Source organism: Heterodontus francisci, chromosome 24, assembly GCF_036365525.1.
Source record: "Heterodontus francisci isolate sHetFra1 chromosome 24, sHetFra1.hap1, whole genome shotgun sequence".
Taxonomy (NCBI): Eukaryota; Metazoa; Chordata; class Chondrichthyes; order Heterodontiformes; family Heterodontidae; genus Heterodontus; species Heterodontus francisci.
The window spans coordinates 41522229-41550159 of NC_090394.1; the positions used below are offsets into that span (position 1 = coordinate 41522229).

At 45.1% G+C, this 27931-nt stretch overlaps 1 protein-coding gene across 5 annotated transcripts; it reads right to left on the reverse strand.

Moving 5' to 3' along the window:
* Positions 1-576: 576 nt before the first annotated feature.
* Positions 577-27918, reverse strand: LOC137383343 (amiloride-sensitive sodium channel subunit beta-like). 5 transcript variants are annotated; one of them, XM_068056052.1, is made up of 13 exons: positions 18710-19034; positions 16069-16392; positions 13974-14247; positions 13503-13693; positions 12017-12120; positions 11160-11323; positions 8038-8136; positions 7566-7659; positions 5564-5642; positions 4288-4345; positions 2763-2824; positions 2117-2192; positions 577-1757 (listed from the first exon to the last, which is right to left on the reverse strand). In XM_068056052.1, exons 1-13 carry the CDS (start codon positions 18799-18801, stop codon positions 1392-1394), a joined length of 1983 nt encoding a protein of 660 aa, XP_067912153.1. In that variant the 5' UTR covers positions 18802-19034; the 3' UTR covers positions 577-1391. The 5 variants fall into 5 exon arrangements, with proteins under 5 accessions (XP_067912153.1, XP_067912151.1, XP_067912152.1 ...); XM_068056050.1 differs by having other exon boundaries at positions 579-1757; positions 7566-7683; positions 18710-19032; XM_068056051.1 differs by having other exon boundaries at positions 579-1757; positions 7566-7683; positions 16069-16389; positions 18710-19031.
* Between the last annotated feature and the right edge of the window lie 13 nt (positions 27919-27931).

The following is a 27931-nucleotide window of genomic DNA, read 5'->3' on the forward strand; positions in this document are numbered from 1 at the left end:
CTAATTTCCCTCCCCAACCTTGGGCATCCTGACGCCAATTGTAGCATCCCTCACCCTGGCTGAAATCAGTTAACTAAGTATAGTCCAGGAATTGAGCTGTTACTATTTCATTGGCATGATTTTAGTACCTTTTTTGATGTTGAACTTCAGATTTATATTTGCTTTTGAAATCTGCACTGCATTTATTGCTCGTCCCCAAGAATGTGGCTGTTGCTGAATGGCTTACATAGGACATGAGAGTCAACCACACAGTGTGGGATTTGAGTTCCATATAGATTGGAGCAGATATGATCCCTTCCCTAAAGGACATTAGTAAACCAATTTGGATCTTTACGACAGTCTGGCACTTTTCAGGCTCATTTCCCAAGTGCCAGCCCACAAATTATCATATTCAGCCAATTCAACTTGCCACGCTGGGATTTGAACTCCAGAACTAAACCTACTGCCCTTCCCATATGGTCAACCAGTGCATTATGGTAACATTTTGGTAATGCCCAAGGTTGGTTTGGTTTCCCCCAAACTTGTCATGGCTGAGAAGTTTCTGGAATGTCAATACCCACAAGATGCACACTGTTCATAACTCTCTACAACACTCATTTATTTCCATACTTTTCAATAGCATGTTTTTAACAATTTTTATTTTATTTTCCACGAAGCAAGCAATTTTTAACATACCGTTATTTTTAAATTAGCCTTGGTGCCTGTTCAATGCATCACATTTGGAGCATATTTGTGGCTAAACATTTAAAACCACAATATAGTGTGATTGGAACAGAGTCAATATTTCCTGTGTTCAATGCAGTATCAGTCATGGCTCAGTGGGTAGCGCTCTTGCTTCTGAATCAGAAGGTTTGTGGATTCAAGTCCCAGTCCCTTATGAGAGACATGAGCCCATAATTCAGACTGCTACTCCCAGTGCAGCACTGAGGAAACACAGCACTATTGGAGTTGCCGTCTTTCAGATGAAGCATTAAACCTGGGCACATTTGCCCTCTCAAGTGGATGTAATATATTCCATAGTACTTTCGCAGTTGAGCAGGAGCATTCTCTCCTGTATTCTAGACAATATTTATCTCTCAAGCAACATCACTAAAACAGATCAGGTTATTTATCTTGGTACTGTTCGTGGGATTTTGTTGTGTGCAAATTCCTGTATTTCCTAAATTACAAAAGTGACTACACTTCATTGTGAAGCGATTGGGACATCCTGAGGTCGTGAATAGTGCAAATTCTTTCTCTCTTTATAGATTGTAGTGCATGTATTTTAGGGGATGAGCTAGATGGATTATGCCATAGAGTTCCCAGGACATGTGAGGAACCAGCGATAAATTTTCTTGAGCTTGTTGGAAAGTCCATCACCAACGTCTGTGGAACGTGGCTCACAAGACCCATCAATTCTCACCACAATTCCAAGTTGTGGCGCTCTGGTGGATTGGATATATCCGGAGTGAGTCGTACTGAGGAGGGGGCGTCCCTGGGATAGCCAGGGCACATGGTCTTTCTATACGAGCTTCAGCTTGGTCCGGTTGGAAACCAGCGTTGGTGTGGTCTTCATTTGACTGGGTCATAGTTGGCGGTGGGTCGGAGTAATGCACCCGAGCTCGACGGGACCTGCGCTCCGCATACCACTTCACCACTTTGATGATGGTGATCCACAGGCAGTCAATCAGGATCTCAGTCAGCTCGATGATGCACAAGATGGAGCCGCCCATCCAGAACCCAAACTGGCCACCCAGTTTGGAGGGAAGCCAATCAATCTGAAAAACAGCCAAGGAACCATCAGGAAAAGGTTTTTCTTACAGTATAAATGTACACACGAGCGCAGGGAACATGAAGAGGTCATTTGGACCATCAAGCCACGCACCATGTACAAGCTTCCCTATCATGGACTCCCATTGAATCTCCATCCATATCCGGGTAAAAGGGAACTATTCACTCCAGTCTGGCACTGCGCGCCCCGTCTGCACCGCAGTGTCTGGCACTGCGCGCCCCGTCTGCGCCGCAGTGTCTGGCACTGCGCGCCCCATCTGTGTCGCAGCTGCAAAGGATCTGTGGAGCCCACAGATACTGTGTGGAATGAAGATCGAAGAGGGTGATGTGCACCGTGGAAACTTACAGTCAGGGCAGGGTCTTCCCGTATCGTCCTGTAATTAATCTCTTGGAAGTAAATGTTTAATTTCAGAATGTTTGTCCTGTAAAACATTTAAGGTCATGGTTAAATGCCAGTTTTATTCTCAAATATATTCTGTTCACTTACATGTTGTATCTGTTACTCATCTCCTCAACTCTCCAGCATATCTCCAATTTTCCAGTTCTGTTATTTTCAATTTCCCCATCTCTAACTTTAAGGTTATACCTGCTTGTTCTGGACTCCTCCTCCCACCCCCTAGGAAATAGTTTCTTTCTATCTACCCTATTGAATCCTTTAATCATTTTAAATACCTCAGTTAGGTTACCCCTCAGCCTTCTAAAGCCAAGGGAACACCTTGGCTGTCCAATTTTGTTTGATACCACTCCTGTGAAATGCCTCGAGATCCTTTTCTACATTAAAGGCACTATATAAATGCAAGTTATTATTGTAAACTCTGATCTGTACATCAGACAGGGCATTCCCTACTGTGTCTGCTGCTGACAGCCCACGTACTGGTTACCAGTACAGGGTAGCAAGTGTTAAAAGCTCAAAGCCCTCTCCAGAAATCTCCAAATATATTTTAAGATCTGGGAGCATGGACCCTGCTATTTGGCTGACTCTGGGAACTCACCTGTTCACACTAACAGTAGTTGAGGAATCCCTCTCGTATGACAAGATGTGGTAAATCCAGTCCTGAAATTCCGAATGAGAAACAAGTTTAGAGACTTTTATTGAAAGGTTTTCGGAGCAAAATCTCCGATTGATCACCAGATTTATCCAGTGAGTAGCTGAGTCACAAACCCAGGACCTTGCAGTTTCCATGTGTGTGCTGTGCTGAGATGACTGACTCCAGCCAGGAGCACAAAATAATAAAACCTTGCATTAGAGAAAGGTCAAATCAACCAAGGTTGCCACTCTCAGACATTATTACGTTCCAAAGAGCTTGCTGTGCACAAATTGTCTGCTGCACTTGCCAGATTACAATAGTGACTGCACTTCGAAAGTACTTAATTAACCATAGAGCACTTTGGAATGTCCGGAGAGCATGAAAGGCGCTATATAAATGCAACTTCTTGTTTTTCTGCTTAGACGGTTAGCAGGTGGTTACTCTCAGACCAGCTGACCAGGGTCCGAAAGAAAGAAGTGGCAAGTGAACATGGCTGGGCTGAGGTGTAAGTGCCAGCTCCTGGAACCAGAATTCACAATCAGTGCAACACAGATAGGAACCCTACACACACACATTTTACTTTTGAAAAAGAAATAAATGCCAATGAACTGCTCCAGGTATGGCTCAATCACAGTCTGGCCATAGTATATATCTCTTTAAATGATAGAAGTTTTAAGCGTAGAAGGCGGCCATTTGGCCCAATGCTAGATCATTGCTGTATTAATCCAACACTATCCTGCACTCTCCCCCTAGCCCTGTATCAATCACAAACTAATCCCAGTATCCTGCTCTCTCCCCCATAGACCTATAACAATACCAATCTACCCCCACTGCCCCGCTCTCATCCCATAGCTCTGAATCTTCCTGTGATACAAATATTTATCCAATTTTCCCTTAAAAGACACAATTGTGTCTGCCTCAATATTCTCTATCGCAAAGCATTCCATGCTCCAACAACCCCCCGTATCAAGAAATTTCTCCTGACCTCTCCCCTCACTTTCAGAATTTAAAATTTAATGTAGAATCCTTTTCCTAGTTGGCATGAAATTGCCATGATAAACTGAGCTCAGTGACCACCCTCTCTGCCCCTTGTCCCGCGGAATGTGTAGGTGTGGTCTCTGCACCCTCCCTTCCCCAGGTGGCCATGTATCAGCCTGGATAGTGTGTGTCGGCATCACGGACATGCCCAATCCTGACCCTGCCACAGCTCCACCTCCCAGCACCTGTCAGGAACAGGAACCTAGGCTAGTTTCACCCCTCCCCCCTGAAGCCAGCAATAATGAGTCTAATCACCTCCTACAGCTCGTGCCCCAGCTGGTATCGGTACAGACAGTGGAGGCAGGGGGTGGGGGGTGGATGTGGGGAAGAGGAATGTACCCTAGGATGCACCTGTTCTGAATAACTTATTACTACGCACGGCAGTGCAGTTACCAACTGAGCCAATGAGCTAATCAGATATTTTTCAACTTGCACTGGAAGCTCGGCCTACCTCAGAGGATTCAGATGGCCAGTCTGCCATAGAGATGGTCAGTCTGTACTGGGTCTCACTGTAGGGAAACAAGATGCTTGAGTGAGTTACTCCCAATAAATCCCCGTCTATCAGTCACTCTCATAATCTCTTCATTCTAGCATCACTTATTCTTTCTTGCTGCTCCCAATGTATGTATGTCTGTCTGTCTCTCTGTTGCTTTCATTTTTCCTTGCTGTCTTGCCCATCCTCTCACTCAATCTTTCCTCCCCTCTCTCATTTTCTCCATCTCTTTTTCATTCATCTTTTCTCACTTACTTTTTTGGTCTCTCTCTCTCTCTCTTTCTTAATTCATCCTCCTCTCTTCCATTTGTGCTCATTTAACATGCCCCATTAACATTCCAAAACACAATGATTTCAAAAACCTTCTCCTGATTTACAAACCGATCCATTGCCTTGCCCTCCCTACTCACAATCCACCCTTTATCCCAGCATGTATTCTCTATTCTTTATGACACTGGGCTCTATTTCCCATCTCAAGGGGCACTGAGCCTCATTGTCAAAGCTGTGCTGCCACCTTGGCTGAGATTGGCTATCACAGCACAAATTATGGATGGAAGCTGGCACCTGGCTGTTGTGTGGGACTCAGTACCAGTGGTGTATTCACCACTCTGAGCTCCAGGAAGGCTCCAACCAGTGCTATTTTTAATGGTCTCAGTGGAGCAATTAAATGTTACTCAATGTGCTTGTGCGATATGTCGTCTTGACATAATGTGTCCAAAAACCCTTGAGCTTGTATTGCGCAAGTGTGAGGAAGCAGGAATCCCAATATACTGCTGACCTCTGCTCCTGAGCCCCACTCCTCCCTTGAATATTGGGACTCATCTGCTTTTTTGAGGGAAAGCTGTGTGGCTGTATCATGGGTGCCCATTGAGGGGATGTGGGTGGGAGTTGTGGGAAGATGGGATGCCAGTTGGACACTTGAAGTTTGGAACTGGTACCCATACCTCCCCACACTCCCCCGCCCCCCCACCCCACCAATTTTGATTTAAAAATTTGGCAGCACAATTGTGGGGTCTTGCAGTCCCTGATCAGGGCCAGGAGGGGATGTCAAGGGCAACACTTCACACAGAGAGTGACCAATACCTTGAATGGGCTCCAGGACTGGAGACAATAGCTCCGGAGCCATTAAGGAGGTGGTGCGATGGGGTGTAGGAGGGGCAGGGCTTCTACGGAATGATGGCCCCAATGACCTCCTTGGATTGTGCGTTTGAGAATTGAGCATTACAGTACTCACTTGCAGGGCTGCTTGCAGCTCTTCATGCAATCTGAATGCTCTGCTTCTATCTTCTCCTTCAGGTGATAGTAACAGTAACCTAGTGGACAAAGAACAGTGGCGATTAGAACCAACTAAATTACAGCACTGGAGGAGGCCCATTCAATCCGAACTTTGCAACTGCTGCAACCTACTCTAATTCCATTTCTCTGACTTATTCCCATAATTCCTTATATTTTTCTTCTTTGGGTGTTTATCTAATTCGTCTTCTGAGAATGAATTCCACAATCTAATAACTGAAAAAATCCTTTCTCCTCTCCTCCTGTAAGCTACCAGTTCTAATCGTGAGCTTATGCCCTTTTTATTGATCCATTCATGATAATCTTTCGGTATATCAATATTAGCATCCATCTTTATCTACATGCACAGAAAACAGAGAGTAGGAATAAATGGAACATTTTCAGATTGGCAGGCTAGAAACTAGCAAGGTACTGCAAGGATCAATGCTTGTGCCTCAGCTATTTACAATCTACATCAATGACTTAGATGAGGGGACCGAGTGTAATGTGCCTACGTTTGCTGATGATACAAAGTTAGGTGGGAAAGTAAGCTGGGAGGCGGATGCAAGGAGGCTGCGAAGGGATATAGACAGGTTAAGTGAGTGTGCAGAACATGGCAGATGGAATATAAGGCAGGGAAGTGTGAAGTTATCCACTTTGGAATGAAAAATAGAAAGCAGAATATTTTTTAAATGGTGAGAGACTAGGAAATGTTGGTATCAGAGAGACCCGGGTGTCCTTGTACACAAATCACAGACAGTTAACATGCAGATGCAGCAAGCAATTAGGAATGCACATGGTATATTAGCCTTTATTACAATGGGATTGGAGTATTTGAGTGAAGAAGTCTTACCACAATTATACAGAGCCTTAGTGAGACTACACCTGGGGTAATATGTACAGTTTTGTTCTCCTTGCCTAAGGAAGGATATACTTGCCTTGGAGGGAGTGTAACAGTGGTTCACTAGACTAATTCCTGGGATAAGGAGACTGTCCTATGAGGAGAGATTGAGTAGGCTAGGTTTATATTCCCCAGAGTATAAAAAATAAGAGGTGATCTCATTGAAACATATAAAATTCTTAAGGGGCTTGACAGGGTAGATATTGGAGGATATTTCCCCTGGCTGGACAGTCTAGAACATAGGGTCACATTCTCAGAATAAGGGATCAGTCATTTTGGACTGAGATGAGCAAAAATTCTTCACTCAAAGCATAGTGAATCTTTGGAATTCTCTATCCCAGTGGGCTAAGAATGCTGAGTCATTAAGTATATTCAAGACAGAGATCAATAAATTTTTGGATACTAAGGGAATAAAGGGATATGGGGATAGTGCAGTAAGGTGGAGTTGAGGTAGATGATCAGTCATGATCTTAGTGAATGGCAGAGCAGGCTCGAAGGATCAGATAGCCTACTCTTGTTCCTGTTTGTTATATTCTTACATGCATGAGCCAGACATTGGGACCAGGTTAATACACACTCTGTATTCAGTGATGTGATCCTGTCGGATTAATACAATCTCTGTATTCAGAGACTGGACCCTATTAGCTAAATACAGTTTATATATTCAGAGGGACAGGACTATATTCAGAGAAGGGACCCTATTGGCTTAATACACTTTCTATATTCAGAGAGATGGGACTACATTCAGAAACAGGACTCTTGTCGGTTTAATACAGTTTCTATGTCCAATGATGGGAACCTGTCAGTTTAATATAGTCCTTATATTGAGAGACTGGACCAATGTTCCTCTAACTTTTGTTTGCTGTATGCACTGGCTTGTCACATGTCCATTCCCTTTAAGATGGATACGTAGCCGCGCATGTGCATATCTTGATGGGAACACTGCTTGTGCGTGGCCTGTTCATTCCCTGTGTGACACATTTCCGATTGCTGCATGGCCACACACCCACACAGCTTAGAGGGAACATTGGACGGAGCCTGTAAGCTTAAGACACTGACTTACCCCAGTTCGGGTTGTCCTTGTTGTTACAGTAATATGCTCCCTCTGGTAGAGGGTAGTTGTGATAGCCACACCCGCAGTACTTCACCATGTGATTCTGGAGACAGGAATGCAGACAGGTCTGACGATAGAATATAACCAGAACATTAGAGAAACCAATATCATAGAAGCTCCATTCCCAGACAAAGTAAATTTACTACAGCTTACTGACCTCCCAATAAAGGTGCACAATGGACCAAGCCCCTTCCCATTCACTCCCATTGTACAGAATCCCAATTGGACCAAATCCCTTTCAGCGAGAGTCAGCGCCTGCAGGACCCAAACCCCAATGAAAACCAGTGTCCAAGGAACCCGTACCCTGAATGACAAACCTTGAAATCAAAATCCAGGCTGTGAATGAGGCTGCACCTTTAGGAGGGGAGAAAAAAAGATGGAAAAAGAGACAGGAACCTGTGTGATTGAAGGACTGGAGTACCTGCATTGTGTATGTGGTATTGTAAAGAGTCTTCACATCCACATCTGAACCATCAAATGTACAGTGACTGTAGGAACCACCCAGACGCACTATTTCATCCTGACCAGAGACAGAAGGCAAGATGAACAGTTAAGAACAGTAAATTTGCAATTATAAAGCACCTTTCATGACCTCAATATGTCCCGAAGCCCTTTACAGCCAATGAAATGCTTTTGAGGTGTAGTCACTTTTGTTATGCAGAAATGACAACCAATTTAAACATAGCATGAACTCTCAAACAGCAATGTGATAATGACCAGGTCATCTAGTGATGTTGGTTGAGAGATAAATATTAACTAGGCCACCAGCAAGAATTCTTTTGTTCTACAAAGAGTGCTGTGGGGTCTTTTATGTCAACCTGAGAGGAAAGACGGGGACCTTGGTCTAATCCAAAGGACAGCACCTCCGATAGTGCAGCACTGATTACACTGAAGTGTCAGCCTGGAGTATGGTGCCAAGTCTGTACCAAGCTTTAGTGCGTCCCTCAGCACGTAGTCCTGGACCTTGGAATGTGCCAGTCTGCAACATTCGGTGGTGGACAACTCTTTTCGCTGGAAGACCAGCAAGTTTCGGGCAGACCAAAGGGCGTCTTTCACCGAATTGATAGTCCTCCAGCAGCAGTTGATGTTTATCTCGGTGTGCATCCCTGGGAACAGCCCGTAGAGCACAGACTCCTGTGTTACAGAGCTGCTTGCGATGAACCTCGACAAAAACCACTGCATCTCTTTCCACACCCGCTTTGCAAAGACACATTCCAGGAGGAGGTGGGCGACCGTCTCTTCCCCACCACAGCCAACGCGGGGGCACTGTGCGGAGGGGGCGAGACTTCGGGTGTGCATGAAGGATCTGACGGGGAGGGCTCCGTAACGTCTTCGCAGTCCGACATACTAAGGATCAGCAAATCCTTTTATGCTGGGCTGTATGACGCGAAGCCCACAGACAGCACAGCCTCCCAGTCCTTCCTGTCATCTATCACAGAGGTCTTAGATGACAGCAGGAGGGAGAGATTGGACAAGCCGCTAACTCTGGACGAGCTGACAAAGGCCGCCGAGTCCTTCGAGACGAGTAAAACTCCCGGGAGCGACGGCTTACCGGTCGAGTTGTACTCGGCCCTGTGGGATTGGGTCGGCCCGGACCTGCTGGATGTATACGAGAGTATGCTCCTGGCCGGCAGCATGTCAGAATCCATGAGGAAAGGCATCATCACCCTCATTTACAAGCAGAAGGGGGAGAGGGCAGAAATCAGAAATTGGCGGCCCATCTCACTGCTTAATGTTGACTACAAGATTCTGTCCAAAGTCATAGCCAGTCGAGTCAAATCTGCTCTGGAGTTGGTGATTCACCCCGATCAGACCTGTACTGTACCTGGCAGGAAGATCTCTGATAGTCTCGCGCTACTCAGGGATACGATCGCCTACGTACGGGACAGGAGGGTGGACACCTGCCTCATCAGCCTGGACCAGGAGAAGGCTTTTGACAGGATATCGCACACCTACATGATGGACGTGCTTTCCAAAATGGAGTTTGGGGAGGGAATCTGCAATTGGATTCAACTGCTCTACACAAACATCAGTAGCGCAGTCTCAATCAATGGGTGGGAATCGGAAAGTTTCCCGATCAAATCTGGAGTCAGACAGGGCTGTCCTCTCTCCCCGGTCTTGTTTGTTTGCTGTATTGAACCCTTTGCTGAGTCTATTAGGAAGGATGCGAGCATAAGAGGGGTGACAATCCCAGGCAGCGGAGGCACTCAGGTTAAAACCTCCCTGTACATGGATGACGTCGCCGTCTTCTGCTCGGATCTGATGAGACTGTGATAGATGACAGGAAGGACTGGGAGGCTCTGCTGTCTGTGGGCTTCGCGTCATACAGCCCAGCATAAAAGGATTTGCTGATCCTTAGTTTGTCGGACTGCGAAGACGTTACGGAGCCATCTTCTTCCTTCAGGCTGCTGATAACAGAGCTCTCTCTGTGTACCTTTTGGAAGAAGTAACGCGAGCACGTCTCATCCTGCTCGATGGAGCGGACTCTGGACCGGAAGATGATCTTGGAGGCCTCCTTGGCAAAGAGCGAGGCCTGCTGGCTCTTCACCTCTTGGAGGCCCTCTTTGACCTCGACCCCCATTGACTGCAACCGGAGTAGATTTTGCATAATTTTCTGGAGTCGGGACATTTCCCTCTGTCTCTCTCTCGCCCTCTGAACACCTTTGTGGATGAAGAACCTCTTGATGTTCTCCTTGATCGCTTCCCACCAGTGAACTGGAGACTCAAAGAGGGGTTTCACGGTCCTCCAACCTTTGTAATCCCTTTTGAGTTCCTCAACGTTCTCTGGGGTCAGCAGTGTAGCATTGAGCTTCCACGTCCCTCTGCCAACCCGCTGGTCGTCCTGTAAGTGACAGTCGGCCAGTAAGAGGCAGTGACGCACTAAAGCTTGGTGCAGCCGCAGCAAAGGCTCAATGGGGAAAGACCACAGTGTAAGGTCCCCCCCACCAAGCTGAACTGAGGGGCTGGATCCATGGGAAACCCCTCGAACTGTATCATTGATATTTTCATTTGCTGTAAATGTAAAACTGTAATTGGCATGACAATAGTGAAATGGAAGGGTTGTGAAGAAACTCATGATAGTATAGAAGGAAACTGATCTCCCTTGCAATGTTTGTATTTTTTGGTGCTGTTTGAAACTGTTTGGCAATGTAATTTTTGCAGATTTTTATGAATAAAGTATATTTTGGAAATAAAAAAAAATTTTTTTTTAAATGGTGCCAAGTCTGTGGAGGCAAGCCTTCTCTCACCAGGTGCCAGCGTTGATGAGTGAACCCAATGGCTCAAAGAGTAAGGCACCACCCAACATGGCACTGAGTCTAACAGACTAAGAAAGATCCTGGTCTGTGCTGATTTGGATGTTGTCAGCTGGACCAATGCTCCAATCGAGAATCTGAAATGGAGGCGCTGAGAGCTGTAGAAAGCATCATCTCTCCTTCTCCTCACCTCCGTGTCTGGGGCTCCTATTGCAACCCAGCTCGTAGAGGTAAAAGAGGAGCCCCTTGCCCCTACAATCTGTCACACAATGACAAGTGCTATACCCACCACAAATATGCCAATGGAGGTCTCTGTGCCGGCCCTGGCATACAGGCCCAGATTCTGGAGGAATGGGTAGGTGTTTTGCTGGTGCAGCATGAGCCTGGCTCCAGCTGCAATGGGAAGAAAGGGGTTGTAATCCTCCTGAGAGATATCCAGCACCAGCTTCAGTCCTGCAAAAAGCAACAATCATTTCAAGACAGATCCCCTCAGCTGTTGCGCCAGAAAAACTATAAGACAATTCATCTCTACGTACACGCTACTGAGTAAAACATGTTTTTCTTTCTTGGGGCGTGGAGAGTCACTGACAAGGTTGGCATTTATTGCCCATCCCTGGTTACTCAGGCAGTGGCTTGATGTGACAGAGTTACTTGCCAGGCCACTTCAGAGGGCAGTTAAGAGTTAACCACGTTGGTCTGGCTCAGACCGAGTAAGGATTGTAGATTTTTGCAGGGTGTTTTAATTGGACAGTGGGAATTGATTTGGCACTTCGGAGGGAGAGATGGACAGAAAGGGAGGGAGCAACAAATAGAAATAGAGAGGAAAGAGACAAACAGAGAGCAAGAGGTAGAGATGGGGAGAAACAGAAAGAGGTGGATAGATAAAGACATTGTGGCAGAGAGAGATGGAGAAAGACAGATGGACAGAAAGGAAAGGAGACATGCATATAGAAATACACAAAATATAGTGCAGGTGTTTGAGTGGCAGTTAAGGATTATTTTAAAGATATGAAGAGAGACTGGACATACTGAACACTTAAGGCTGCCACTGGTGAGTTAATGGACTGTTCCGTTCACGCAATTAAAGTGAAACTTTGGTTTGGAGAAAGTATAACTAATGGCACAAAAATACAAGGCAGACTGTACCGAACTCTGCACCAGGGTTGGATGTTATTAGTGCCTCCCTGTCCAAACCCCAGTTGAAGATGTAACAGTTGCCGTAAGTCAGATGCATCAACTGTGTGAAGTTCCTGAAAGACAAGAGAGCTATTTTATCTTTGGTTTTTATCCCCATCCCCATCTGCTGTTATTGACTCTTGCTGTGCAGAATTATTTTTGGGCATGCTGCTTTTATTCCCCCATTGGATCAATGAACAGGTGGGCACCAGATTCCATCCTGGTCTGCATTGTTTTGTTTAGTTTAGTTTAGTTTAGAGATACAGCACTGAAACAGGCCCTTCGGCCCACCGAGTCTGTGCCGACCATCAACCACCCATTTTATACTAATCCCATATTCCTACCACATCCCCACCTGTCCCTATCACCTAGGGGCAATTTATAATGGCCAATTAACCTATCAACCTGCAAGTCTTTGGCATGTGGGAGGAAACCAGAGCACCCAAAGGAAACCCACGCAGACACAGGGAGAACTTGCAAACTCCACACAGGCAGTACCCAGAATTGAACCCGGGTCGCTGGAGCTGTGAGGCTGCGGTGCTAACCACTGCGCCACTGTGCTGCCCAGCTGAGAGGATGTGGGATAACCACGATTGGGGTCAATACACCAGGGCTAGAGAGGCTCAGTCAAGGGTGAGCCCTCCCACTCTGCACTCTGCTTGGGCAGCAACAGAATTTCACCCCACTGAATCATGGAATTCAAACCCTCAGGTCCTGGTGCTAGTTCCTTGACTGGAGCTACATGTCAACAGTAGTCACTAGGTGAGGTACTGAATTTAACTGGGTTAACCACAGAGCTTTACCTAAAGGAATGGTAACCCACAGGACAGAATCTGGGGAGAATATCAAGAAGAAATACCCTTCCTCTCAGATTTGGGCACCTCACGTCTTTATTCTTATGCTATCATTCTTGGGATGTGCGTGTCGCTAACAAAGCCAGCATTTATTGCCCATCTCTGGTTGCCCTGAGTGAGCCGCCACCTTGAACCTCTGCAGTCCATGTGGTGTAGATACACCGACAGTGCTGTTAGGGAGGGAGTTCCAGGATTTTGACCCAGCAATAGTGAAGAAATGGTGATATAGTTCCAAGTCAGGATGGTGAGTGACTCGGAGGGGAAATTGCAGGTGGTGGTGTTCTCATGCATCTGCTACCATTGTTCTTCCAGATGGTAGAGGTCACAGGTTTTGGAGATGCTGCTGAAAAAGCCTTGGTGAGTTGCTGCATGTCAATGGTACACGCTGCAGCCACAGTGGAGGGAGTGAATGTTTAATGTGGTGGCTGGTATGGATGTTTAATCTTTATGGAATTGAGAAATAACTGATCCCATCAGTCAAATGGTGCAAAACCAGTAGGAAGGCCACCCCTTCCCCATTGGATAATGCAATTAGAACTGTAGCCATCTTGCAGCATAAGACCCTTGGAAACGTTGCTTCTTTCTAAGTTCTAAAAACTTACTCAAGGTTACAGGGCTGCCCACCGAAAAGGCAGGCCAGAATGAAATCCTCGCCCTGCTCGCCCATCACCAGGCGGTCTGATCGAGGTGTGTTGGACAGGATGCTCATGTATTGCAGGGAGTACCACTCACTCATCACCTCTAACACCGTGCTGAAGTTTCTGTATATACAGCTCGACCTGTCCTGATTGCACTAGGAGGAAAACACAAACATGGTGTCATACTGTGCACACTGCACTGATTGTACCTACACTGTACGCACTATGCATTGTACACCAACTACTCTCATACTGTACATAATAACTTGATTAACACTGCATCTACTGTACTCACAAATACTATACTAATACTGCTCGAAACACTGCAAAGACACACGCACACAAATGCATGCACAAACATGCGCGCAAGCAAATATACACTCACATCCACGCACGCACACACACACACACACACACTGCACTGCCTTTGCTCACCAGTTGTAGTGCCACCTTGTAGCTCCCTGTCTGTGACCAGTTCCTTGTTGCTGAGTGGGTTTGACTTTGATCTGATCCCAGGATGTGTAGGACAGTCTCTTCCCCCTGGTCACTCCTCTCAATGATCACTAGTGACGCCACCTTGCTCCAGTTTGTCTGTGATAACGGGAAATCTTCTGGAATTGTTCCATTTTGGTTGTAAATGTAAATACGTTCCAGTGCAAGTTTGGCAAATTTGTCCAAATGCTGCAACAACTGCTTGGACCTTGTGTATCTGAAGCAGGGAACAGACTGTGTGAAAATAGAGAGCCAGAAGATCCTTCCAATAGATAGATACAGGAGGAAGCCATTTAGCCCCTCGAGCCTGTTCCACTATCAATAATGATATGGCTCATCTCTGACCTAACTCTTTGCACCAAATCCCTGAATATCTTTGGTAAACAAAAATCGATCAATCTCAGAATTAAAATTAACAATTGATCGAGCATCAATTGTCATTGGCAGAAATGAGTTTCAAACTTCTACCACCCTTTGCATGTAGAAATGTTTGCGAATTTCCTAAAAGGTCAGGTTCTAACTTTTAGACTCTGCCTCCTAATCCTAGATTCTCCAACCAGCGGAAATAGTTTCTCTGTATCTACCCCATCTGTTTCCCTGAATATCTTGAAAACTTCAGTCAAATCACCCCTTAACCTTCTATATTCCAGGGAATACAACTCTAGTTTGTGTAATCTCTCCTTGTAATTTAACCCTTGGTGTCCAGGTATCATTCTGGTAAACTGCACTCCTTCGAAGGCCAATATATATATCCTTCCTAAGGTGTGGTTCCCAGAACTGCTCACAGTACTCCAGCTGTGGTCAAACCAGGGCTTGGTATAGCTGAAGCATGAGTGCTTCCTCTTTCTCTCCTGAAGGCAGTGATTATGGTTGGGGAAGAAACCAACATACCTTCAGAATTACTGGAGCAAGGGAGGCCATTCAGCCCTGTAGGTTTGTTCCACCTGCCATTTAATTAGATGATAGCTGATCTGTAACTCCATTTACCTGCCTCAGCTCCTTATGGGGGATTTTGATAGAGTAGATAAGGAGAAAATGTTTCCAGTGGCAGGAGGGTTGGTAACCAAAGGATTCAGATTTAAGATAATTTGCAAAAGAACCAGAGCAAGATGTGGAGAATTTCTTTACACAGTAGTTATGATATGGAATGTCCTGCCTGAAAGGCTGATGGAAGCAAATTCAATAGTCACTTTCAATGGGAAGTTGGATAATTACTTGAAAAAGAAAAATAATTCTGTCTATGAGGACAGAGAAGGGGAATGGGACTAATTGGATAACCCGTTCAATGAGTCTGCACAGGCATGCTGACCTGAATAACCTCTTTCTGTGCTGCATTCCTTGATACCCTGACTCAACAAAAATCTATCCATCTCAGTCTTGATAGCTCCAATTGTCCCCCAGCATCCACAGAATTTTGGGAAGAGAAACTTCTGGATTTTGACTACCCTTTTTATGAAGAAGTGCTTCCCCATTTCATTCCTGAATGGCCTGGCTCTAATTTTAGCAATTTGCCAAAGTGCCAATTCTTCACAGGTTGAGTCTAGACTGAGAGAGTTGGTGCATGTTTGGGATCACGAGAACACCTGATGCTGTTCTCACCCGATGTCCATTTGGGTGTGTTTTCCACTGGGAGTCAATGGATCATGATCAATCTTGCCTGATTTCTCCGTCTCTGGCCTACGGGCACTGAGCCCATTGGCAATGCTCCAGTCACTGCCAGCCGGCTGAGCTCAGTTCACCCAGCACAGGTGAGAGATGGGTAGTGGGACCATTTGGTTTGCTCTGGTCGGCAGCTTCCCATCTTTTGCTTCTGGCAGGAGCGCAAATCAGAAGATCAGACATGCATTATGCAGGGCTTTCCAAACAACAACTGGAAAAGCGCCTGCGACAGAATTTATGGTGCATCCTTCAGACACGTGACCCTCCCTGTCGGGAGCACAAAGCTCAGAATTTACCTCCCAAGTGTCTCAGGAGGGAGGGAGGGAGGTGGGTGTGGGGGAAAGCCCCGAGGTGAAATATTTCAACAGCACAGCTTTACCTGAAAGGGTTGGTGTTGCAGACAGTGACAGCAGGGAAGTTCATTGCTCTGAAGCCAGTCCGTAGATTCACACTGACCTCCCAGGTCAGGTAGCTCTGGATCAGGATTCCCCACTGCCAACAGACCAGCCCCATGAACACCAGAGTCAGCATGAACCACATCATCCGCTTCTTGGGCCCTTCAGTCACAATGCGCTTGGGCCCATGTGTGTTGGTGTTCTCACAGTACCAGACCAGGAGTTCAGTGTAGGTGTAACCTGGTCCTTTCTGCAGCCGATGCAGTGCACGGGTGAAATATTGCTGCAACTTCAGACAAGCCATCCTGCTGGGCACAGTGGGAAAGATCAAGTTGTACAACACCTTATCAAAGTCACTTTACTTCAAGTACTGTCACTGTAATCATTCAACTCCAGTAATCTACTCAGCTGCCAGTCAGGCTCAATGTTAGCACCCTTACCTCAGTGTCAGAAGGCTGTGCTTTTGAGACTAGAGCACATAATCCAAACTCAGCTGACTGCACCATTTTCTCCAAGTAGCCCTGAATCAATCCAACACTAATCTCACTGCCCTGCACTGCACTCTCCCCATTGCCCTGAATCAATCCAACACTAATCTCACTGCCCTGCACTGCACTCTCCCCATTGCCCTGAATCAATCCAACACTAATCTCACTGCCCTGCACTGCACTCTCCCCATTGCCCTGAATCAATCCAACACTAATCTCACTGCCCTGCACTGCACTCTCCCCATTGCCCTGAATCAATCCAACACTAATCTCACTGCCCTGCACTGCACTCTCCCCATTGCCCTGAATCAATCCAACACTAATCTCACTGCCCTGCACTGCACTCTCCCCATTGCCCTGAATCAATCCAACACTAATCTCACTGCCCTGCACTGCACTCTCCCCAATGCCATTTATCAATCCAACACTAATCTCACTGCCCTGCACTGCACTCTCCCCATTGCCCTGAATCAATCCAACACTAATCTCACTGCCCTGCACTGCACTCTCCCCATTGCCCTGAATCAATCCAACACTAATCTCACTGCCCTGCACTGCACTCTCCCCATTGCCCTGAATCAATCCAACACTAATCTCACTGCCCTGCACTGCACTCTCCCCATTGCCATTTATCAATCCAACACTAATCCCACTGCCCTGCACTGCACTCTCCCCTTAGCCCTTTATCAATCCAACACTAATCCCACTGCCCTGCACTGCACTCTCTTCATTGCCATTTATCAATCCAACACTAATCTCACTGCCCTGCACTGCACTCTCCCCTTAGCCCTTTATCAATCCAACACTAATCCCACTGCCCTGCACTGCACTCTCTTCATTGCCATTTATCAATCCAACACTAATCTCACTGCCCTGCACTGCACTCTCCCCATTGCCCTGAATCAATCCAACACTAATCTCACTCTCTCCCCATAGCCTAGTGTCTTCCTCTGCTTCAAGTATGTACCCAATGTTCTCTATAAAGTTGCAATGCTCTCTTGCTGTGGTAAAACATCGCACACTTTTACATCACAGTGATAATTTTATATTGATTTCTTCTTCAATGACTCCCAACCCAGAGGAAATGCTCTCTCCTCATTCTCTTCTCGCCCCCTTCTCTTGTTCAGTGGGAACAAGTCCCAGTATCTCAGATCTCTCCTCACAACTATCGTTTCATCGCAGGGCTGTATTAGTATTTAATTCACACTCCAGGTCTAATTACCTTCAACTGCGTTGAGTGTCTGGGAGATTTGTCACTAATTCAACAGTTTGACGGGTCATTACTAAACGGTTGGTTTGTGTATATAAATATGGAATCGGCTAGGACTCATTTTAATCTCTCGATATTTCTAATCCTGTTAGTTCAGAAGCAAAGAGTGGGACACTGGGTTTTTAATTGCAGGATAATCTTCGAGCTCCGGCCAAATCGCCCTCCTTTCCCCAGGGACCCCCCAACAGCCGTGCCCACTGCAGGAGCGCTTAACCCGGCTGGGCGGAGAGGGCGAGCCGCTGGGTATTCCAGCCGAGAATCAGGCTGAGAGAGACAGATAATCACTAATCCACTCGGTCAGCAACAACTCAGATCTTTAATATTTTAGGAATATTACGAATTTATATATAAGAATCCATATAATATAGAAAGACAGTTACAATATAAGAAATATTTACACAATTTCCATGTTTTAGTATAAATCTGAGCTACATATTTAACATTTCTGTGTAATATATAATGCAAAATTATGGTTAGAAAAAGCAATACAGCTGAATTTATTTGCAGTTAATACGAATATTTATTGAATATTGGTAGAAGTTTGTCCAGGTATTTTATTGAAGTTTTAATTAATATTAAGCACGAGCCATTTTCTAAATTTTTGATTTGGAAAATTCTGCTTGATTACATTTAGAAAATTGCGTGTGTTTTACCCAGAGTGGTCCGGATTCAATTAACAAGAATCTCACCGCCAGAAATAGGTGCCCCTTGTAAATAATACTCATTATTAAGCGGCACAGAGTCGCCCCAAAACACCAGAAAAACAAGTAGACACGAGTTAAGGTGTAACTTTACACTGGGAGAGAGACTGACAGCAATTCTTATTCAGGAGAAAGGATAGAGAGAGGAGGAAAAAATCAGCCTCACCTTCTTGGTCTGCCCAAGTGTGTGGCGAGAAAATAGGACCGGCGCCGGCAATCAGTCTCGACAGCGAACCACTCCAACCAAATCCGGCTCATCAGTGTGACTTTGTCAGCAAGTCATCCAGATCAAACAGACCGGCAGCTACACACACTCACATAACGACACATATACAATCACACTCACAAATAATACACCTACTGAAACACATTCACACTCCCTTAAATACATATAGGTGCACAAGAGAATTTCCAACTACAAGCAAGTGTCTAAATAGGGTAAGGGAACAGAGAGCTGAGAATACAGATACTCAAATCACTAAAAGTAGCAACGCAAGTTAAAAACCAGAAAAAAGCACTGGGGTTCACTTCTAGAGAGATAGATTGAAAAGTTATGTTAAATTTGCATAAAACCTTAGTTAAGCCACACTTGAAGTACTATGACTAGTTTTGGTGTCCAGATTATAAAAAGCATATAAAAGTATTGGAGACAGTGCAGGTGCCAAAAATATTTTGTGGAATGATATCTGAATTGAATGATCGTAACTATCAGGAAAGATTGAACCTTTTTTTTCCTGAGGGATGACCTGATAAAGGCCTTTAAGGTTATGAAAGGGTTTGATAGGGTAGATGTAAAGATGTTTCCCCTTGTGGGGGGGGGGGGGGGGGGGGAGACCAGAACTAGGTGCCATAAGTATAAGATAGTCACTAATCAATCAAATGGGGAATTCAGGAGAAACTTCTTTACCCAGAGAGTGGTTACAATGTGGAACTCACTACCCCAGGAAGTAATTGAGGTGAATAGCATAGATGCATTTAAGGGGAAGTTAGATAAGCACATGAGGGAAAAAGGAATAGAAGGATATGTTGATAGGATTAGATGATGAAGGGTGGGAGGAGGCTTGTGTGGAGCATTAACATTGACAGACCAGTTGGACTTTGTGGCCTGTTTCTGTGCTGTAAATAATATGCAATATACACTCATTCTCCTGAGAATTTCCAACTGTTACACACACACACAGAATCTTTACACCTGTCGATGGGAGAGGGGTGGTATTATGGGCTCCCACAACTCATACAATGAGGGTCACTCACATCCACCACTGGAATGCTAAGCTGGAACTCCAGTCTCCACACCCAGGACTGTCTGGAGTGGGGTTCAAACCCTCACCTTCTGACTCAGAGGTGGGAGTGATCCCAATAAAGGCCACAAGATAGCTCCTTTAGAGAAATGTAACATCTCAGCTATCAGTGGGAGACTTATTACTGAAATGTTAACTGGGAACCTACAAAAAAGGCACTTCTCACCATTTTCTGTGTTTATTTTCCCTCCTCCCATTTCTCTTGTGTTCTTTCCTTCCTCTCCCTCTCTCAACCCAACAGCACTGATTCTTACTGGGGTCCAGATCCACAGGCACAAAAAACATTCTGGAAATAGTAGGGAATGAAGGGATTCGCAAGAATGAGGAACAAAGAAATTAGTATTGGTAAAGAAGTAAAACTGGAAAAATTAATGAGACTAAAAGTTGTTAAATCCCTTACACCCTAGAGCTTTTAAAGAATGGCTGCAAAGATAGTGATGCCTTGATTTTGTTCTCTCAGAATTCCCTAGATTCTGGAACAATCCCCATGGATTGGAAGGTAGCAAACATAACCTAGCTATTGAAGAAAGGAAGGAGAGAGAAAATAGGGACCCACAGGGCAGTTAGCCCAACATCAGTAGTAGGGGAAATGCTGGAATCTATTTTTAGATATGTGGTAACAGGGCACTTAGATAATCATCATATAATTAGTTAGAGGCAACACGGATATATGAAAGGGAAATCATGTTTGACAAATCTGTTGGTTCTTTGAGGTTGTAACTAGCAGGGTAGATGAGAGGAAGCCAGTGGATGTAGTATATTTAGATTTTCTGGAAGAGTTTGAGAAGCTGCCACACGAGAAGTTATTGCAAAAATAAGGGTTCATGGGATTGCAGGTAATATATTATTATGGATTGATTAATGGACAGAAAACAGAGTAGGAATAAATGGGTCATTTTCAGGTTAGCAGGGTAATGCAAGGATCAATGTTAGGGCCTCAGCCGTTCACAATCTATATCAATGACTTAGATGAGGAGACTGAGTGTAATGTAACCAAGTTTGCTGCTGTTACAAAGGTAGGTGGGAAAGTAAGTTGTGAGGAGGATGTAAAGGGATATAGACATGTTAAGTGAGTGTGCAAGAAAATGGCAGATGGAATGTACTACAGAGAAGTGTGAAGTTATCCACTTTGGAAGGAAAAATAGGAAAGCAGAATATTTTTTAAATGGTGAGAGACTGGGAAATGTTGGTATTCAGAGAGACCTGGGTGTTAACATGCAGGTACAGCAAGCAATTAGGAAAGCAAATAGCATATTAGCCTTTATTACAAATGGATTGAAGTAAAATAGTAAAGAAGTCTTACTACAATTATACAGTGCCTTGGTGAGCCCATGCCTGGAGTACTGTCTACAGTCTTGGTCATCTTACCTAAAGAAGGATATACTTGCTTGGAAGGAGTGTAACAAAGGCTCACTGGACTAATTCTTGGCATGAGATTATTGTCCTATGAGGAGAGATTGAGCAGACTAGGCCTATATTCCCTAGAGTTTAGAAAAATAAGAGGTGATCTCATTGGGAGGTTGTTTCCCCTGGCTGAGGAGTATAGAACATGTGCTCTCAGAATAAGGGAGTTAGCCATTTAGGACTGAGATGAGGAGAAATATTTTGTCACAAAAGTTTGTGAACCTTTGGAATTCTCTATTCCAGAGAGCTGTGGATCATTGAGTATCATTGAGTATATTCAAGACAGCAATTGATAGATTTTTGGATACTGAGGAAATTTAGGGAATAAGGGATAAAGGAGGAGTTGAAGTAGAAGATTAGCCACGATCTTGTTGCATGGTGGAGAAGACTCGAAGGGCTGAATGGCCTACTCTTGTTTCTTATGTTCTTATGACACGGGCATACACTTCAGTGTCTCAGCCTATGTGAATCAGGGTCGTAAGCGCGGCATGCTATTCGACTGCAGGGGGCATTGTAACCCAAGCATATTCAAAGAATTCTACACTGCTAGTCACTGTTAGACTGGCAACAGTTAGTGTCGAGACTCAACTGTGGCAAATGGAGGCAAAGGTCCCACTTTGCACCCTTTGTAAACTTCAGATCATCCAAAACTCTGCTGCCTGTATCTTAACTCGCACCAAGTCCCATTCACTCATTACCCATTTGCTTGCTGACCTACATTGGCTCACAGTCCAACAAAGCTTCAATTTAAAATTCTCATCCTTATTTTCAAACCCCTTCATGACGCCCCCGTATCTGTAACCTCCTCCAACCCCTTCATGACGCCCCCGTACCTATAACCTCCTCCAACCCGACAATCCTCTCGATCTCTGTATTCTCCAATTTTGGCTTCTTGCACATCCCCAATTTTACTTGCCCCATCATTGGCAGCTTTGCTTTCAGCTGCATAGGCCGTAAGCTCTGGAATTCCTTCCTTAAACCTCTCCACCTCTCTCCCTCTCTTTCCTCCTTCATGGTGCTGGTCATGCAGGTCCCCACCTGCCAAGAATGAGGCATATTAATTTTGTCATATGAACATCGATTTTAAACTGTTGTTGGAGTGAAGAAAGGACTTGTTAAAAAAATCACCAGACATTTGGCTGGAAGGATATTTGCATACTAACAGACAGTGCTTGTGGAGACAAAGGGCTATTCCATGGTCCACTTAACCCACAATGGATTTTGATCATCAGACATTGAAGGTGTAAGGAAGAGCAGTCCAGAGACTGCTAAGGTGATGCAATCCACAAAAGCCAGGACTGGATAAACTGGCTGTTCCAGGGTTTTTTTGAACTAGCCACAGAGAGTGGCCCCTGGACTGAGAAGACCTCTCCTGTCTGCTCCCATCTGTTTTTCATGGAATTCCAAATCCACTGAAGACACAAACCTCAAGAGAGAAAAGTCTCCTACAAGGTTTAAGAAGAATACTGGGCCCCAACGAAAAACAAGATCTACCTACAATCAAGGACTCTACAACGAGCTCGAAGAACAGTAACCAAACCCATCTTCAGAAATTGCCTCAAACTTTTCTGTTTTATTTCTTCTGCTCTTTTCTATCTCTATCTGCATGTGTGTATCGCGTATGCATGCCAGCATGGGCGTGTCGCATATCCATAGGCATCAACCGAATTAGGGTTTACGTTTTTTTTTAAACCTAAGAAAATCTGTTTGGCTGGTTTCTTTACCTTACAATTGGAAAGCAGTGAACAAGGATTCACCAAGGGGGAGCTAAAAACATGGTGTGTTTAAAATTAAACCCTGTTACGGTAAGACCAGGTGAAGACTGAGAGGGAACCCTAGACCCCTTTCTCACCGGGTCGTAACACGCTGCTTAAAACCTACTTCTGACCAAGCTGTTGGTCATCTGCCCTAATATCTCCTTGTGTAGCTCAGTGCAAAATTTTGTTTGATAATGCTCCTGTGAAGTATCTTGCAACGTTTTACTACATTAAAAGTGCAGCATAAGTTATAGTTATTGAAGCAGATACTGGTAATCTGAAATACAAACAGAAAATGCTGGAAATACTCAGCAGGTCAGGTAGCATCTGTGGAGAGAGAAACAGAGTTAATATTTCAGGTCGATGACCTTTCATTATAACCCAAACAAGATTGTTCGGTCCTCATCAGAGAACACGATTGAAGGTACTATTGCTGAAGCAATGATTTCTGTAGCAATGGCAGCTATCTGACAAGGAACTGAATGAACATGTGGTTTTACAGACAGTGATGATTGAGCTGGCATCTTTGGAATGCAACTGATCAGGGTGGAGTAGAGTGAATTGCAGATCCAGACTGCGATCTCAGAATTAGTGTCCCTTGGGGGGATTTGCATTGTTCAGGGTTCCATCACCTTGATGATGGCTGTTCACAGTTTGAAATAGACTTCATTTACATAGCAGAAAAGCAGATGCTGGAAATCTGAAATAAAGTCAGACAATGCTGGAAATGCTCAGCAGATCAGGTAGCATCTGTTGAGAGGGAAAGGTCACTGACCTGAAACGTTAACTTTGTTGCTCTCTCCACAGATGCTGCCAGACCTGCTGAGCATTTCCAGCAATTTTTGTTTTGATTTCATTTACATACGACTTTTCACATCCTCAGGACAATCTAAAGAGTTTCACAGCCAATTAGTGGAAGGTGTTGTTGACAGTGCTATCAAGCGACACTTGCTCAGCAACAAGTTGCTCACTGATGCTCAGTTTGGGTTCTGCCAGGGCCACTCGGCTATTGACCTCATTAGAGCCTTGGTCTAAATATGGACAAAAGAGGTGAGGTGAGAGTGATTTCCTTTGATATCAAGACAGCATTTGACCGAGTGTGGCATCAGGGAGCCCTAACAAAATTGAAGTCAATGGGAATCAGGGGAAAAATGCTCCACTGGTTGAAGTCATACCTAGCACAAAGGAAGGTGGATGTGATTGTTGGAGGTCAATCATCTCAGCCCCAGGACATTGCTGTAGGAGTTCCTCAGGGTAATGTTCTGGGCCCAACCATCTTCAGCTGCTTCATCAGCAACCTTCCCTCCATTATAAGATCAAAAGTGGGGATGTTCGCTGATGATTGCACAATATTCAGTACCATTTGCGACTCCTCAGATGCTGAAGCAGCCCATGTCCAGATGCAGCAAGACCTGGACAATATCCAGGTTTTGGCTGATAAGTGACAAGTAACAATCACACCATTAAGAGGGAAATTAGGAGGGTGAAAAGAGGCTATGAGATTTCCCTGGCAGATAAGATAAAGGAGAATCCTAAAAGATTCTATAAGTATATTAAGAGTAAAAGGGTAGCTAGGGAGAGAGTAGGTCCCCTTAAGGATCAGTATGGTAATCTATGTGTGGAGCCACGGGAAATGGGCGAGGTCTTAAATGAATACTTCTCGTCTGTATTTACCATGGAGAAGGTCATGGAAGCTAGTGAGTTCAAGGGAGGGAACAGCGATATCCTGGAGCATATCAACATTACAACGGAGTAGGTGTTGGAGGTTTTGAAGTGCATTAAGGTGGATAAATCCCCAGGACCTGACCATGTGTAAAACTAGGATGCTATGGGAAGCAAGGAAGGAGATTGCTGGGTCCCTGGCAGAGATTTTTGTATCATCGTTAGCCATGGGTGAGGTACCGGAAGACTGGAGGATAGCTAATGTTGTGCCTTTATTTAAGAAGGGCAGCAGGGATAAGCCAGGGAACTATAGGCTGGTGAGCCGTACATCAGTGGTGGGAAAGTTATTGGAAGGGATTCTGAGAGACAGAATTTATATGCATTTGGAAAGGCAAGGCCTGATTAGGGATAGTCAGCATGGCTTTGTGCATGGGAAATCATGTCTCACAAATTTGATTGAGGTTTTTGAGGAAGTGACCAAGAGGATTGACGAGGCCAGGGGGATGGACGTTGTCTACATGGACTTTAGCAAGACCTTTGACAAGGTCCCGCATGGTAGGCTGGTCCAGAAGGTTCGAACACATGGGATCCAGGGTGACCTAGCCAATTGGATACAAAATTGGCTTGGTGACAGGAGGCAAATGGGTGGTGGTGGAGGGTTGTTTTACAGATTGGAGGCTGGTGACCAGTGGTGTGCTGCAGGGATCGGTGCTGAGCCCTCTGTTGTTTGTCATATTTATTAATGACTTGGATGTGAATGTAGGGGGCATGATTAGTAAGTTTGCAGATGACACCAAAATTGGTGGTATAGTAGACAGTGAAGAAGGTTGTCTAAGGTTACAACAGGATATAGATCAACTGGGAAAGTGGACAAGGGAGTGGCAAATGGAATTTAATGCAGACAAGTGTGAAGTGATGCATTTTGGGAAGTTAAACCAGGGCAGGACATATACAGTGAATGGCAGGGCCTTGGGGAGTGTTGTTGAGCAGAGAGACCTTGGGGTGCAAGTACACAGTTCCCTGAAAGTGGCAACACAGGTAGACAGGGTGGTGAAGGCGGCGTATGGCATGTTTGCCTTCATCGGCCAAAGCATTGAGTACAAGAGTTGGGATGTCATGTTACAGTTGTACATAACGTTGGTTAGACCGCACTTGGAGTACTGTGTGCAGTTCTGGTCACCGCACTACAGCAAAGATGTGATTAAGCTAGAGAGGGTGCAGAACAGATTCACAGGATGTTGTCTGGTTTGGAGGGCTTGAGTTATAAAGAGAGATTGGATAGGCTGGGTCTGTTTTCCCTGGAGTGAAGGAGGCTGAGAGCAGACATGATAGAGGTATATAAAATTATGAGAGGCATAGATAGGGTAGATAGCCAGAGTCTGTTTCCCATTGTGGGGGGGACTAAAACTAGAGGGCATAGATTTAAGGTGAGAGAGAGGAGGTTTAAAGGGGATCAAAGGGGTAAATTCTTCACACAAAGAATAGTGGGTATCTGGAATGAGCTGCCAGAGGAGGTGGTGGAGGCAAGAACAGTAGCAACATTTAACAGGCATCTGGACAGGTACTTGAATGAGCAAGGCATAGAGGGATCTGGAATTAATGCAGGCAGGTGGGATTAGTATAGATAGGCATTATGGTCGGCATGGACGCGGTGGGCCGAAGGGCCTGTTTCTATGCTGTACGACTCTATGACTCTATACAAGTGCCAGGCAATGACATCTCAAACAAGAGAGAATCTAACCATCTCCTCTTGACATTCAATGGCATTACCATCACTTAATCCCCCACTATCAACATCCTGGAGGTTACCATTGACCAGAAACCTAACTGGAGCAACCACATAAATACTGCAGATACAAGAGTAGGTCAGAGGCCAGGAATCCTGTGATGAGTAACTCGTTTCCTAACTCCCCAAAGCCTGTCCACCATCTACAAGGCAAAGGTCAGGAATAGTGATGGAATACTCTCCAATTGCCTGGATGAGTGGATCTCCAACAACACTCAAGAAGCTTGATACCATCCAGGACAAAGCAGCCCGCTTGATCAGCACCCCATCCATCATCTTCAACATTCACTCCTTCCACTACTGACGCACAGTGGCAGCAGTGTGTACCATATACAAGATGCACTGCAGCAACTCATCATGCCTCCTTTGACAGCACCTTCCAAACCCGTGACCTCTACCACCTCGGGCAGCAGACACATTAGAACACCGCCATCTGCAAGTTCCCCTCCAAGCCCCACACCATCCTGACTTGGAATTATATCGTTGTTCCTTCACTGTCACTGGATCAAAATCCAGGAACTCCCTCCCTAACAGCACTGTGGATGTACCCGCACCTGATGGACTGCAGTGGTTCAAGAAGGCAGCTCACCACCACCTTCTCAAGGGCAATTAGGGATGGACAATAATGGCCAGCGAGGCCCACATCCCATGAAACAAATAATAAAAAAAAATATTTTAAGTGTGGTCACTGTTGTTTTATACAAAATGGGATGAAAAAGTTTGTGCACAACAACCTCCCATGTATAACAGTAGAACGAGTAAGCAGATAATGTGTTTGGTGATGTTGGTTGAGGGAGGAATTTAGGCAGTGTAGCAGCACAACTTCCTTGCCCATCTTTGAATATGACCATGGCCCTTTTAAATGAATTTGCTCAGGCAGCTAGGGTCTTTCAATGTATCATTTGAAAAACAGCACCTCTGACAATGCAGCACTCCCTCAGTACTGCACTGAAACATCACCTTGGATTATGTGCTCATGTCTCTGGAGCAGGACTTGAACCCATGACCCTCTGAATCGGAGGTGAGAGTGGGACCCAATTCCAGGAGCCCAGCATCCACAAATCAGCTTCCTTCTCACAATGCGTGGGTACAAGAAGAAATGGATCTAACATCCCGAATGAATTTGACAGTAAAACACACATAAGCTGACTCGTGTTCTCCACTCCCAGAATCCAAACTAAAAGGGTAGCAGTTCTTTTAAAAGATTCGAGAGAGATTTCCTTCACTTCTCTAAAAGGAACTTGCATTTCAATAGTGCCTTTCACAACCTCAGGACATTCCAAAGCACTTTACATCCAGTTCAGTACTTTTGAAGTGTCGTCACCATTGTAACGTAGGAAATGTGACAGCAAATTAGCACACAGTAAGATCCCACAAACAGCAGTGTGATAAATGACCAGCTCACCACCTCCTTCTTCTTAGGCAGTCCCTCGGAACGAGGATGACTTTCTTCCACTCCAAAGTTATGGGTCCTTAGG